The 14,861-nt window shown below is 40.9% G+C and overlaps 1 protein-coding gene across 1 annotated transcript in view; it reads left to right on the forward strand.

Annotated features, from left to right (window-relative positions):
- Window positions 1–14,861, forward strand: part of CBLB (Cbl proto-oncogene B) — a 190,319-nt gene that overhangs the window by 139,874 nt on the left and 35,584 nt on the right. The window contains exons 11-12 of the mRNA XM_074972976.1: window positions 2,605–2,790; window positions 9,608–9,973. Of these exons, the coding sequence (XP_074829077.1) occupies window positions 2,605–2,790; window positions 9,608–9,973 (552 nt within the window). The remainder of the gene's footprint in view (window positions 1–2,604; window positions 2,791–9,607; window positions 9,974–14,861) is intronic.

Genomic DNA, 14,861 nt, shown 5'->3' on the forward strand with positions numbered 1-14,861 from the left:
TGCAACTGTTGATACGATAGGGGGTAGCAGTCTTCCCCCGTGGTAGCAAAGGCATGAGTGCTCGTATTAACTGACTGCTGGCATATTAACTGTTGTGTGGGACCACAGCTCAGAGTTGATCTACATGATGCAGTGGTTAAAACACCATCAGCTTCCAGTGACCTTTCTGCAATGATTGGTGGACCTGCTCTGAAGGTAGGTACAGAGGGTGAAAAAAGTGTAATGCAGATGAGGTCACAATGAGCAAATAAGAGGAGTCATTTTACATAGTCAATTTTCAGGTAGAACTATGTGAGAGAAGGTCATAACAAGAGAAACACTGATGAGTGTTCTTGGAGATGCATTCTAAAGATGGTTGTTCTATCCGGTATGGCATTAAGGCACATAGGTGTCACATTCTGGGGTGCAGTCCAGACCAGTGAGGGGTTATCACCACCTGCCCTGCAACTTTGGTTGCCTCACAATCTTATGTTGTTGTTGCTCCCAACCTGGGCCTCTCTGACACCATGCAGGTCATTCCCTGAGTGTCTGTGTATAGCTACAGCCCTGATCCAATCACTCTGACCCTAGCAGCCTGTCAACAACACACCAGCCACACTCTGGCTCCCAACAGCATTGGTTACTACCTTCAGGATGAACCCAAAACACTCTCAGTCCCTGATTTTCCCAAAAAGCATTACCCAGCCCGTTCCTGGACAGTTCAAATATTGGAGATCCCTTGCCCCTGTACAGGGGTCAATACGCAATAGTTGACTACTTCAATTGAAGTTACCAAACAATTCAGTTTTAACACAACACTGGATTTTCTGATAAAAAGACTGAGAATAAACTTGTTTCCTGCAATATTGAACACCTCTGTTCTAGTAAAATGGATTTTTTAGATTATGGTTCCAGAGTGAGGAGTATAGGTACGCACGTGCATGGCTTTTAAGCGTGTGCTCAAGTCCTGTTTAATTAGTGAGCTTAAACACATACTTAAGTGCTTTCCTGAATAAGTTCTTGAGGCCTTGTCTATGCTAAAAAGTTACGGCGACCCAGTTACATTGTTCAGGGGCATGAAAAATCTGCACCCCAGCGCATGATTTAATTTGGGATCGGCCCTGCTTTGAGCAGGGGGTTGGAATGGATGACCTCCTGAGGTCCCTTCCAGCCCTGATATTCTATGATTATAGTTCAGTCAACCTAACCAGTGTAGACACTGTGTTGGGTCAATGGAAGAATTCTTCCGTTGACCTAGCTACCATGTTAGCTACCATGTCTCAGCGCTGCAGCATTTCAAGTGTAGTCAAGTCCTGAGTTCATGACGGAAGATAGGTTATCTAGCCTTTGTCAGTATCTCATCATGTGCAAGACTCTTATTTAAACGCAGATTAGATGAAAACAAAACATAATAAAACAACTTTACAGCTAACTGATCTGTCCTAGCAATTTGGTATTTCACTTCTGCCAGCAGCCTATGCTGGAAAGTGTTTGTCTTTATGTATTCATTTTAAAGGTGGGGCGGGAGCGTTCGTTTATGCGTCTGTAACTTGTTTAGGCTCCTGGCCATCTGTGTGGTATGAGTTCCAGAGTGCACCAGCACTCCAGGTGCTGCTGCTCTGTGTGCATGTCCCCCAAGTATTCTGTCTTTTCCTTCCAGGATATGGTGTTACAAGCATTACACACATCTGTGTTTTGAGTAAAGATGTATAGATATAACTAAAATGTCTGTGTTTATAAATGAGATGAGTTTCAGGAATGGGTTGCAAAACTGAGTATATTAGTAGCACAGACAGGGCCTAATATGAGGATTGAAACCTGGGGAATTGGATTTATCTTTAGATTAGAGGGTACATTTGCATTCCTTTTTCTATATTTAGATTAGCCTTTTAAAAGAAAACTACTTAATTTTCAATGGCAATGTGTATTTTGTGAAACAGGCTGAGACAAAAATCAGCTTAACGTTTGTCACTTGTGGACGTTAAAAAAACTTATACTAAATGTAATATTGGTTTACATAAATTGAATTTGGTCAAGGGAAACTTATAAATCAAATGAATCAGAAATGATTGTTCTGATGCATCCCAGCTTGAAGATTTTGTTTACTGAAAGCTTAGAAGAACTTATTCAGCTTTATATTGAAGTGTGATTTTTAAAATGACCTATGATGTAGTGTGGTAAGTGAAAGATTCAGTCTTCATTGAATAGCTTTTAAAAATAATAAATAGAATCCTAAATGGGATGCTGCGTATAAAATAAACATTTACCAAGAGGAAAACACTAGTACTATAGTGAACTTTCCATCCCTGCTCCTCTTTTCTGTTTCAGCTACTGCAATAATATATAATTTAATTTCTTTGTGTCTCTTTTTAAATATTTCAATAATCTAACTTAAACTGGGTCTCAGTAAAACTTGGAGGAAGAGTGACATTAGAGCAGTTCATTAAATAATGCTGTCCTTGCAAAGTGGGTGTCTGTTAATCAAGAAAAGTGGGGTAGTGAGCACTTCTAGCAGATGGCTAATGGCAAGCACCTTTCAATATCAAATGCCTTAATCAAGCAATGAAAGCTGTAATCTTAATGGATCAGGTAAACACTTGTAATATGCTCTTTTTTGTATTGAAGTGCAATGAGAGACAGAATTCACCAGTGACTTCTCCAGGATCCTCTCCGCTTGCACAGAGAAGAAAGCCACTTCCAGACCCCGGGCAAATTCCCCATATTAGTCTTCCACCGGTGCCTCCCCGTCTGGATCTCATTCAGAAGGGGGTAGCACGGTCACCTTGTGCCAGCCCTACTGGCTCACCAAAGGTAAATCTTATTTTACTATGTTTCTATCTAACTGAATGATGAGAGATGATGGTTGTTAGTTTAAAGGTGCATTTTTTTAAAGGTTGGCTAGTGCATTTTTTTTTTAAAATTTGTTATATCCAAAATATCCCCTAGGCCTTCTACCAAGTCCCTATGTAATTCTAACATGCCAGAATTCACTAAATAAGGGCCTGATCAAAGCCTCCTTTAAATCAGTAGAAAGACTTGTTGCCTTCAGTGAACCTTGGATCAGACCTGATGGCCGTCCCCCTATAGGACATCTTGTAGAATCAGCTAATGACACACAAACATGATTTCTTACTTTGTCAGTGTCACACAGGATTAGCTCCAAGCTTATATTTCTCTGTTTTGATGGCAATGTTACACATGATTAGCCCCATGCTTATATTTCACTATTTTAAAACCATGGTATTGACCTACTCTGATGAAACAAGTCCCTGTAATAGTCCCTGATTTGTAACATTAAACAGCAACTGAAAATACTCTAAAAAAGTACATTTAAAAGGTCATTATCTACATTAAAATTGCATGCTGTAATCAAATGATGATTTACACAATGTCCTAGCAAGAAAAAATTATGCAAATATCTTGCTATCAAAAACTTAAGGTGTGATAAATTAGGATCCATGTTTCAAGTGGATTTAGAAAAGGAAATAATAAATTGTACAAAATGAATACAGTTTGTGTATGAAGAAAACTGGTGATTTAGAACAGTTTTAAAAATTATTTACTTGAAAGTCTGAAGGAGAACATACATAAAATACTGGATTTAAGTGTCTTGAATTTTCTTTATTATGAGAGAACCATTTTATTGTAATTGGTGTACAAATGTAAGAATTAGCTTAAATTTTGAAGGCTTGTTTTGAAATCTGTATTCGCATGTTTGTGTGCATGGTAGTCCAATGATAAACACGCTATTTCTTTTATCAGCATTTTGCCTTTACACTTGACACTCAGCTTTCTTTTGAAATTAAATTTAATTCTAGCAGCATAATACTTAGCCAAAACAAATGAGGTATATAAAAATGTTTCCTCGTCCATATCGTTTTTAATTAACTCTGTCATTTAGCTTAAACTGGAGCTAAAGAGGCTATGGTCTTACAGCTAGTGCTCAAATTCATTCAGTAGCACAAACTTCGAGTAGCGGCCCTATGAGCGCCACTTCAGGTGTGTATATGCCTCTCAAGCCCTTGATCAGAGATTTTAGTTAGCAGTGTCCATTCAACCCAAGCATGTGTCCTATACCTCCTTGTGCTGGTTACTGAGGCTATATAGGGATGTAAGGATGAACCATCCTCCGTTCCTTCTCAACTGCCTTGGCCTGAGATGCAGCCCTAGCATGTCCGCCTTGAGCACTCCTCAGTTTTTCTAATATTCCTATAGTGGTTACAATTGTCTTTATATTTATATATAGTTATGTTATAGTTAGCTAGATAAGCTGAGAGAGGATTTTTTTTCCTGGCAGGGCATGCCTGGCTTGTCAGGTTTCAAATTTTGCCTTTCTTGCCAAGAGGCTATACCTCGTTAACATGTCCGTTGCTTGGGGGAGTCTCCTAGACGTGCAGCTTCTGCCTGGCCCTCAAGTCCAGGGTAAGGAAAAACATGGAGATTAAACTCAGATACCTAATGATGGATTGCTCCCTTTGGCCAGCTTCTGAGTCACATCAAGAGCCCCCCGCACCCTCCCCCCTCCTAACAGATCCAGTGCCTCTTCTACATCGGCGCAGACTTCCCCTAAGAAAGATGAGACTTTGGAGGCTTCAGGGAAGACTTCCAAAAAGAGGAGCACGGACAGTCTCTTTAAGGAGCCAGCTCAGAAGAAGTCAAGGTTCCTCAAGAGATCTACAGTCTCTGAAGGCTTAATCTCTCAACTTGGTACTGTTGAGTTTAAGGACACCCCTCTGGTATGACCGGGGCAGTAAAATCCCAGAGCATGAGGAGAGAGATGGAGCCGTTAGGGCCTTAGTATCTTTTACCAGCAAGGAGAGCAAGCATAGACACTCAGAACTAGCACCATTGAGTCCAGCCAAATGTCAGTACCTATGCATTCAGCTCAGTTGTCTGTACCCAGGCATTTAGCACTCTCTGCACCGGGCAAGAAATGGCACTAGACACCATCAGTGCCTGCTTTGGTATGTCCACTATTGGCTGTACCGTCAGCTTTGGTGACTGTGGTCTTGGCTTCCGAATCAGTGCCGATCCCCTATTTGGTACTGCAGGAGTTCATACGTACTAAGGACCTCCTGATAATGGATGAACCCACTCCTGGGTACTGAGTGTCTTTCGATACTGAGACCCGGAGCCCTGGACTACCTCATCTGGTACCACAGGACTCTCCACTGTTTTCTGTGGGTGCTCCTTCTTTAGAGGAGGTGGAGGAGGATGAAGGAGACCTCCAGTTAATATCCTCTATTTCTTTTGAGGATTCTCCAACATATCCCTTCAGGAATCCATCAGGCTTATTATCAAGGGTGGTGAAACCAACCCTGCATGCCACTTCCGCTTCTATATGGGTCCCCGCAATGGCTACACTGGTATTCAGTTACCTTATGAGTTCTCCATTTGAACTAATGGCAACCTGTTCTCTGTTGCATTTATCTGTGAAGACAGCCTTTTTAGTAGCAAGCCCATAGGGTTAGGGAGATTGGAGCCTTGATGGCAAATCCCACCCTCTTTATGGTCCACACACTAAATTCTTACCCAAGATTCTATTGGAGTTCCACTTTAATCCTTTCATCTACCATTGGTTTTCCCAAAACCACATAGTTCTCTACAGGAATCCTGTTTACATATTAGAAGGGCATTGGTCTTCTACTCAGATAGGATCAAGCCATTTAGGAAGTTACCTAGGCTTTTAACTTCCTTCATGGATAGATCCATGGGGTCCTCAATCTTTACTCGGAGACTATCGAGATGGATATCTGGATCTGTTGTCACTCGGTATGATGCTGAGTATTCATTCCCCATCCCCAAAGAGAGAGCACATTCAACCAGATTGGCCACCCCTTCCGTGGTGGTGGGGGGGAGGGACTGCAAACTTACTGGCCCTCCAAGTCACATATGACAATCTTCAGAAGTTTGGGAGCCAGGGGTTGGGGCTTCAGCCCCACTCCTGCTGAAGCGCCAAGCTCTGGCAGGTGCACCCCGCAGGGCAGAAGTCCCGAGACTCCCCCTCGCCCCTGCAGGGCAGAAGTCCCTACCGCACCACCCCTCTGAAGAGCTTGGGACCCCTGCCTTGCCCCTCCCCCCACCACTCTCCTGATAGGTGGGATAGTCTGATAGGTGGGAAGGAGGCTGGGGCTGCTAGGGAGCTCCACAAGCCACACTTTAATGGAAAAAAAACTGCATGTGGCTCATGAGCCAGTATGGCCACCCCGCCCTATGGCACTACTGAAGAATGTATCAGTATCTGAAATATGTAGGGCTGCTACATGGACTTCAGTATATACTTTTTCAAATCATTACTCCCTGATCCATGCTGTCACATCTGATGCGGCACTTAGTTCTGCACTCTATTGTGAAGTTCCCTCCTCCATCCGTGGTTACTGTTCAGAAGTCACCTGAAGTGGAACACCCATAAAGACACTATTCAAAGAAGAAGAGGTTACTCATTTTGTGCAATAATTGTTCTTGAGATGTGTCCCCCTGTGGGTTCGCCACTACCTGTCCTACTTCCCCTCTGCTTCGGACTTTTCTTTAGGGGATGTTTAAGTGGAGAAGGAACTACGGGCAATTTGCCTATGTACCCCTAGGGTATCCGTCACAAGGAGGCATAGGGCCCATGCACGGACTGAACGGACTCTAACTGAAAATCTGTGATCCAAGGGCTCGAGAGGTGCATGCACCCCTGATGCAGAGTAACCGCTCTTTAGTGTAGTACAAAGGGAAAGAGACACACTACTCCTTCTTTTTGGAGTATATATTGAATTCTTTGCACCCCACACTGAAAATGCACTTTTCAGTATTGTATATAGTCCACTGTTTTTCTGTGAAATCAAAAAAATTCAGCTACCTCAGCCAAATACCACTATTTACTAGAAAATTACATTTTGTTAAAAACTTTGCAGTAAAGCTGGTTGGAAAAAAAAAGTTGACTTTTAGTCGAAAAACAAAAACCCAAAAACTGAATTTCCAATTTTGCAACAAAAAGTTGGAATTTTTCACAGAAAGACACTTTCCACAAAAAAATATTTTAGTTAAAAACCCAATTTTCCTGGAAAAACAATTTTGACAGAAATTTTTCGACCAGCTCGACCTTGTAGCCTTCTTGAAAAAGTTCATCACTGAATTTTTTTTCATTAAGTAGAAGCTAGATTTAGTCACTTTTACTCACGTTGCATAGCACCTTAGAAGTAGTTCCACTTATTTCTGTGGGGTCTACTAGTGGAATAAGTTAGTATTTAGTGTGATAGACTGTTGCCCTTGAAATTCATTGAGGGAGTACCTGCAGAGTAAGGCTAACTGTAGTGCTTTCTTCCTTTCAGCAAAATTGTGGGTTATTTTTCTTGTAGTGTTAATATTCATAGATTCCCCAGGCAGAAGGGACCATTGTGATCTAGTCTGGCATGCTGTATACAGTAGAACATCAGAGTTATGAACACATTGGGAATGGAGTTTGTTCGTAACTCTGAACAAAACATCAGTTATTCTTTCAAAAGTTTACAGCTGAATATTGACTTAATGCAGCTTTGAAACTTTACTGTGCAGAAGAAAAATTCTGCTTTCCCTTTATTTTTTTAGTAGTTTACATTTAACACAGTACTGTACTGTAATTGCGTTTTTGGGGGTTTTTTTGTGTTTGCTGCTACCTGATTGTGTACTTCCGGTTCCAAATGAGGTGTGTGGTTGACTGGTCAGTTCGTAATTCTGGTGTTCATAACTCTGAGGTTCTACTGTAATAAAGGCTATAAAACTTACCCAAAATTATTCCTAGAGCATATCTTTTAGAAAAACAGTTCAGCCTTGCAAAATGCTATACCGTCCAGGCACAAAATTTGCTTACTTTTTACCATGATGATTAATAGTAATGATTTCCGGGGTGGTGGACACCTCAGATGATTTGACGAGCATAATTTTGCAAGGTGGTGTTAATAATTTAATTCTTATGAAAATTCAGTTTTTTTTCATATACTACTTTTATAGGAGCTTTGTAACTCCATAGATATATTCTTTTGATCACTAGGTTTCCTGCTTTTTAAAATATACTTGGGTTCATTATTTTTGCGAACAATTTTAAAATATATTTTTTCATTTCTGATGCTATTCAAATCTGAACAAGAAAATGCTCTGACAGAGGAAATGTACTGTGTGTGAACTGCAAGCATAAATATACAGTGAGCATGTCACCTGAGTGTGACTTGAACAAGTTTGTTCTAGTAGTAGATGGCATGTGTCAAGGTTCCTTCCCCACTCTGAACTCTAGGGTACAGATGTGGGGACCTGCATGAAAGACCCCCTAAGCTTATTTTTACCAGCTTAGGTTAAAACTTCCCCAAGGTACAAACTATTTTACCTTTTGCCCTTGGATTTTATTGCTGCCACCACCAAGCGTCTAACAAATATATAGCAGGGAAAGAGCCCGTTTGGAAACGTCTTTCCCCCCGAAAAAAAATCCTCCCAAACCCTACACCCTCTTTCCTGGGGAAGGCTTGATAAAAATCCTCACCAATTTGCATAGGTGACCACAGACCCAAACCCTTGGATCTTAAGAACAATGAAAAAGCAATCAGGTTCTTAAAAGAAGAATTTTAGTTGAAGAAAAAGTAAAAGAATCACCTCTGTAAAATCAGGATGGTAAATACCTTACAGGGTAATCAGATTCAAAACATAGAGAATCCCTCTAGGCAAAACCTCAAGTTACAAAAAGACACAAAAACAGGAATCTACATTCCATTCAGCACAACTTATTTTATCAGCCATTTAAACAAAACAGAATCTAATGCATAACTAGATTGCTTATTAGGCCTTTACAGGAGTTCTGACCTGCATTCCTGCTCTGGTCCCGGCAAAAACAACACACAGACAGAGAGAACACTTTGTTCCCCCCCCCCACCCCCAGCTTTGAAAGTATATGGTCTCCTCATTGGTCATTTTGGTTAGATGCCATCGAGGTTATCTTTAGCCGCTTAACCCTTTACGGGTGAAAGGGTTTTTTCCTCTGGCCAGGAGGGATTTAAAGGTGGTTAACCTTCCCTTTATATTTATGACAGCATGTAAAGAGCAGAGTTGACCGTAGGTGCATATGCGTTCTAAACAAAAATGGGACTTGTCCATTCTGCCTCCTGGTCCCTAACCGCTGCTGCTCCATGCTCCTTCCCTCCCTCCCTCCCTCCCTCCCTCCCTCACCACCCAGTCCATTTTACAGTGTTATTCCCCACTCCAAAAATGCTTTTTTCTGCAAAAGACATTTTGAGTTCCCAAATATGTCTCCAAATTCTTTGCATGACCTGTAGCAGTGCTTCAAAGGAGATATTGTGGAAGCCAGAGCAAAGGAGGATTCTGGAGAAGTTTAATAACCCAGAGATACCAGCCCTTCTCCTCCGTCCCCCCGGCAGAAAGAGGAACATGTTTTCTGAAGAGAGAGTTGCTGATCAAGAACCCCACTGCTGGAGAAGAAGGGGGTTGGGATTGGCATCCCAACACTATTATGATGCCACCCTAATATCTCGCATCTTAGACAAATGCCTGCTTAGCCTATGCCTGAAGTTTGTCCCTTAGACGAAAAAGGTAAAGCTGTACGTTTTCATGAGTTGTGCATCCGTAGACTTAATTTATTTTAATTTCTGGTTTTGTTTAGTCTTCTCCATGTATGGTGAGGAAACAAGATAAACCCCTCCCAGCACCACCACCTCCCTTGCGAGATCCTCCTCCACCTCCACCTGAGAGACCCCCTCCAATCCCGCCGGACAACAGGATAAGTAGACATTTGCATCATCCTGAAAGTGTGCCTTCCAGAGACCAGCCTGTGCCACTTGAAGCCTGGTGCCCCAGAGATGTGTTTGGGACAAATCCATTAATAGGATGTCGAATCCTAAATGACAGTTCCCCCAAACCAGGACTCTCTGCAAGTTTGAATATAAATGGAAGGCACAACCGAATGGGTTCTGACCCAGGATTTATGAGAAAACATAGACGCCATGATTTGCCTTTAGAAGGTGCCAAGGTAAGCAATGCGTGGCACAGAGCGTGAAGCCTAATTTTATGTGTTAATCCAATGTGAAGATCTCATGTTGGTTAGAGTGCCATTTTATGTTGGCTGATGTCGATCTGCTTCATTTGAAGCTTTCCTGTCGATACTTAATAGAAAGGCTGTAAATAAGAGAGGCTTGTTAAATTCTGTAATTTAAAGCAGCAGTAAATGAGGTTCAGAGTTAGGATTTAATTTTAACTTGAAGCCATCACAAAAATGGCAGCACAGGAAAAACCGTTCGCAAATGATCCTTAAAGTTTGGTGCTGTTACTGACCTCAGTTATATGTTGTCTGGCATTCAGCTTTGGAAATACCATATTAAAGTTACACATACGTTTATTGATAAGTGCTCCAGTCTTAGATGAGTTGCGGACTCTGTAACCACAGCAAACCACGAAATGCGTAATAATAAATGCACATGTCATAGCTTATACATTTTTAAAAATTTAGAACAAATTATCAAACAGATACCTTGTATATGTGTGTGTGTGTGTGTATATATAATCATATATATATATAATCATATATACACATATATATATATATCATATTATATATATATATATATATCATATTATATATATATATATATATATATATATATATATATATAAAAACTGTGTGTGTGTATACATATAAATCGAATGTATAAATTGCCTTTTTTAACAGTAAAAAGAGCACATTTACATTGTGATTAAAAAATCCACAGCATCCAGTATTTGATCCTGGGTCAACAGACTTGGGCTTGCAGCACCGGGGCTGTGCCCCTATAAAATTGCAGTGTATTTGTTCGGACTGGAGACCAAGCTCCGAGAGCCTCCCCTATCGTAAGGTCTTAGAGCCCAGGCTCCACCCTGAGCCCGAACATCTGTACTGCAATTGTATAACTCTGCAGCCTGCTACCCGCATGCCTGAGTCAACTGATTCAGGCCGGCTGCCGCCGTGCCACAGGTATTTTATCACAGTGTAGACATACCCAAAGTGCCCTTAGTCACAACCTCATGCGCTCCAATCCTCAATTTGATATTATCACTCCTGTAAACCTCACTGAAGGAAAGCCATAAGGTTGCAGTATTAGGATAACTAGAATTGAGCTATGCTTGTATCTCTGCTCATTCTTGTTGCAGTTAATTGCAATAACATCCATTTTGGCAGCTGGATCTTTGTCTGGTTCTCTGTACTCCTTCTGTGGCCTTCAACAGGGAGATAGAGGGCACCTGCTGTTGGAGCTGCAGTAACCAGCAGTGGCTGGTAAGGCAGACATGGGTAGCTTGGAGATAGTAATTTTTGATGTGAAGGAACCAGCCTCAGAGGATGCCTCATCGGCTCTCTATAGTGAAGGGGATTGGAAGATGGAGGGTGATGCCATTTGCAACTTCCCTTCAAGGCTCTGGGCTGCTCTGGCTTTCTTGTGGCCCGACGGAAGGAGAGGCTTGTGTGATTCTCTCCTGAGTAGTATGATGTGGCATGGGCAACTTCCCCTGTCCACAAAACTAGCAGAGCTCCCTTTCCATACACTAGGTGCAGGAGGGGCTGGCTTTGGCTTTATGCTGCTTCTCCCTGATCTGTCTGCCATACTAGGATCAAGAAGAAAGGGAATCAAGTGGCTAAGCCCAATCCACAAAGTGTGGCACGAATCTGTTCAAATTATTTCTAGCTCCACAAGCAGTTTGAGCCAGTGAGTTCTGCCTCCAAAATTGCAAGTAGGCTCAAGATCCATTATAGGAACTCTGGAAAATTACATATAATATGTCCAAATAAATGTGATTAATTTTGAAAATGGAACAAACTTCTAATGCTGCTTTTTAGTACTAGAGTCCTGATACTGAAAGCTATGTAATTGGTGGGTGAGGCAGAGCCATGTTATAGCTGACATTCTGATGTGATCAAAAATCGCTTTAGAAAAAGTACACAAAGCAATGAAAAGCTAGTGAGATCTCTGCTGATACCTTAATGAATCTTAACAGGAAACAATATCCAGCACAGTTGTTAAGTTGGAGAACGTGCTTCTATTTTAACTACCTTTCACTGTCTTACAAGCTTCATAAAAGAAATGATGCATGTTTACTGTACTGTTTGCATCGTTCCTGAGAACAGTTATGTATAGGGCCATCTAAAGGCCAGTAGCTGGTATTGGAGGTTTCAGAGTAGAAGCCGTGTTAGTCTGTATCTGCAAAAAGAACAGGAGTACTTGTGGCACCTTAGAGACTAACAAATTTATTAGAGCATAAGCTTTCGTGGGCTACAGCCCACTTCATCAGATGCATATAATGGAACGTATAGATAGATATACACACATACAGATAAGTTGGAAGTTACCATACAAACTGTGAGAGGCTAATTAGTTAAGATGAGCTGTTATCAGCAGGAGAAAAATACTTTTGTAGTGATAATCAAGATGGCCCATTTAGACAGTTGACAAGAAGGTGTGAGGATACTTAACGTGGGGAAATAGATTCAATATGTGTAATGACCCAGCCACTCCCAGTCTCTCTTCAAACCCAGGTTAATGGTATCTAGTTTGCATATTAATTCAAGCTCAGCAGTTTCTCGTTGGAGTCTGTTTTTGAAGCTTTTCTGTTGCAAAATTGCCACCCTTAAATCTTTTACTGAGTGGCCAGAGAGGTTGAAGTGTTCTTCTACCAGTTTTTGAATGTTATGATTTTTGATGTCAGATTTGTGTCCATTTATTCTTTTGCGTAGAGACTGTGGGAATAGAGACTGGGAGTGGCTGGGTCATTACACGTATTGAATCTATTTCCTTATGTTAAGTATCCTCACACCTTCTTGTCAACTGTCTAAATGGGCCATCTTGATTATCACTACAAAAGTATTTTCTCCTGCTGATAATAGCTCATCTTAACTAATTAGCCTCTCACTGTTTCTATGGTAACTTCCAACTTATCTCTATGTGTGTGTGTATATATCTTACTATATGTTCCATTCTATGCATCCGATGAAGTGGGCTGTAGCCCACGAACGCTTATGCTCTAATAAATTTTAGTCTCTAAGGTGCCACAGGTACTCCTGGTTTTGGAGGTAGGTCAGATACAGTTTGCTTCTTATCTAAGAGTAAACATCCCATATTAGAGCTGTTCTTCTACATTAGTAATGATTGAATTTTAATTCTCTTGCTCCAGTGTGATTGAGAGTCTTGTCCTCTATAGTGGTTTGATGTAAGGTTATATTTAGATGTTTCAAAATAATAGAATATCTCTTCCATAAGGGTCAAATGTTGCTCTCAGATGCATGTCCATGACTCCTATTGACTCCTGTGGCAAACTTGCATTCACACAAGTCAGCAAAAACTATTTTTGGTAATATACTTTCAGTGAATATAGAACATCAGACAGAGCCTTAGGGATTTACCCAGTTGACTGCTATTACAAGGTACCTAAAGCAAAAATATAGCATCTCTGTGGCCAACATCAATGTGGAGCACATCATAAAACTTGTCAGAAGTCCAAGTTTGTGTTACACAAGTATCATTGTGGTGTTCTCTCATAAAATACAGCTTTCACAAAAGGTGCAGTTGCATCCTTCAGGAAAATGAATACATTATGCAGAGTTTTCGTCCACTGGCAGAGTAGGATATGGTTTTCAGCCATTAGGCCTTGATTTGTGCATGTGGAAAATTTCATGGGTGCTTTCATGCATCTGTGCTACTGGGTTTTACACGTGCAAATTCTAATCATGGTGCATGTCAATGTTAGAATTTTTAATGTATACATTGCAAATGTTTGCACCTGTAAAATGCAGAGGCATGTATGTATGCACAGTTTTGCACATGAATAAGTTCAGAACCAGCACTTAATAAATTATGTGGAGGACTGGCTTAAAATTTGTCCCTTAAGCAATGTCTTTTTTTTATTTTGTATCTGTGTACTGTTCCATTATTGTTGTCACACATCAGCAAACCACTCTCAAATAAAAGTGGATTAAAATGAACAATTCACATGGGAAAATTCTTTGCCAAAGGTCAATGTTGGTATCAAACAAACAAAAAACCCCACCCTCAAGGGATTTCTTAGCATTGTCCTTCTATGAGGACATTACAGTTGATTTGTGAAGTGACATTAGGAATTTGAAGCTTAATGAAGTTTTCTCATTTGCACTTAATGTGTTATACCTATATCAGTAATGCACAGTTTTGACACTTCCCCTTATTTTTAGTCTCTAAACGCAGTTTAAGACTAAAGCGACAAACTAGGTACACTGCATTCCCAAAATACAATGCTTTGGTAATTATTAACCACACTTGGCCTTGTGGTTATTGCCAATATAACTGGAAAAGTTTCAGAGTAACAGCCATGTTAGTCTGTATTCGCAAAAAGAAAAGGAGTACTTGTGGCACCTTAGAGACTAACCAATTTATTTGAGCATAAGCTTTCGTGAGCTACAGCTCACTTCATCGGATGCATACTGTGGAAAGTGTAGAAGATCTTTTTATACACACAAAGCATGAAAAAATGGGTGTTTACCACTACAAAAGGTTTTCTCTCCCCCCACCCCAATCTCCTGTTGGTAATAGCTTATCTAAAGTGATCACTCTCCTTACAATGTGTATGATAATCAAGGTGGGCCATTTCCAGCACAAATCCAGGGTTTAACAAGAACGTCGGGGGGGGAGAGGGAGGGGGTTGTATCGCAGAGCTTGGCTGTAGACAATGGATCGTGTGGTGTGGTCAGGGTGAAAGCTGGAGGCATGTAGGTAGGAATAGCGGTCAGTAGGTTAGTAACCTTCACGACACGATCCATTGTCTACAGCCAAGCTCTGTGATGCAACCGCATTTGCTCCAACCCCTCAAACAGAGACAAACACCTACAAGATCTCTATCAAGCATTCTTACAACTACAATAC

The sequence above is a fragment of the Natator depressus genome, chromosome 1 (assembly GCF_965152275.1).
Source record: "Natator depressus isolate rNatDep1 chromosome 1, rNatDep2.hap1, whole genome shotgun sequence".
Taxonomy (NCBI): domain Eukaryota; kingdom Metazoa; phylum Chordata; order Testudines; family Cheloniidae; genus Natator; species Natator depressus.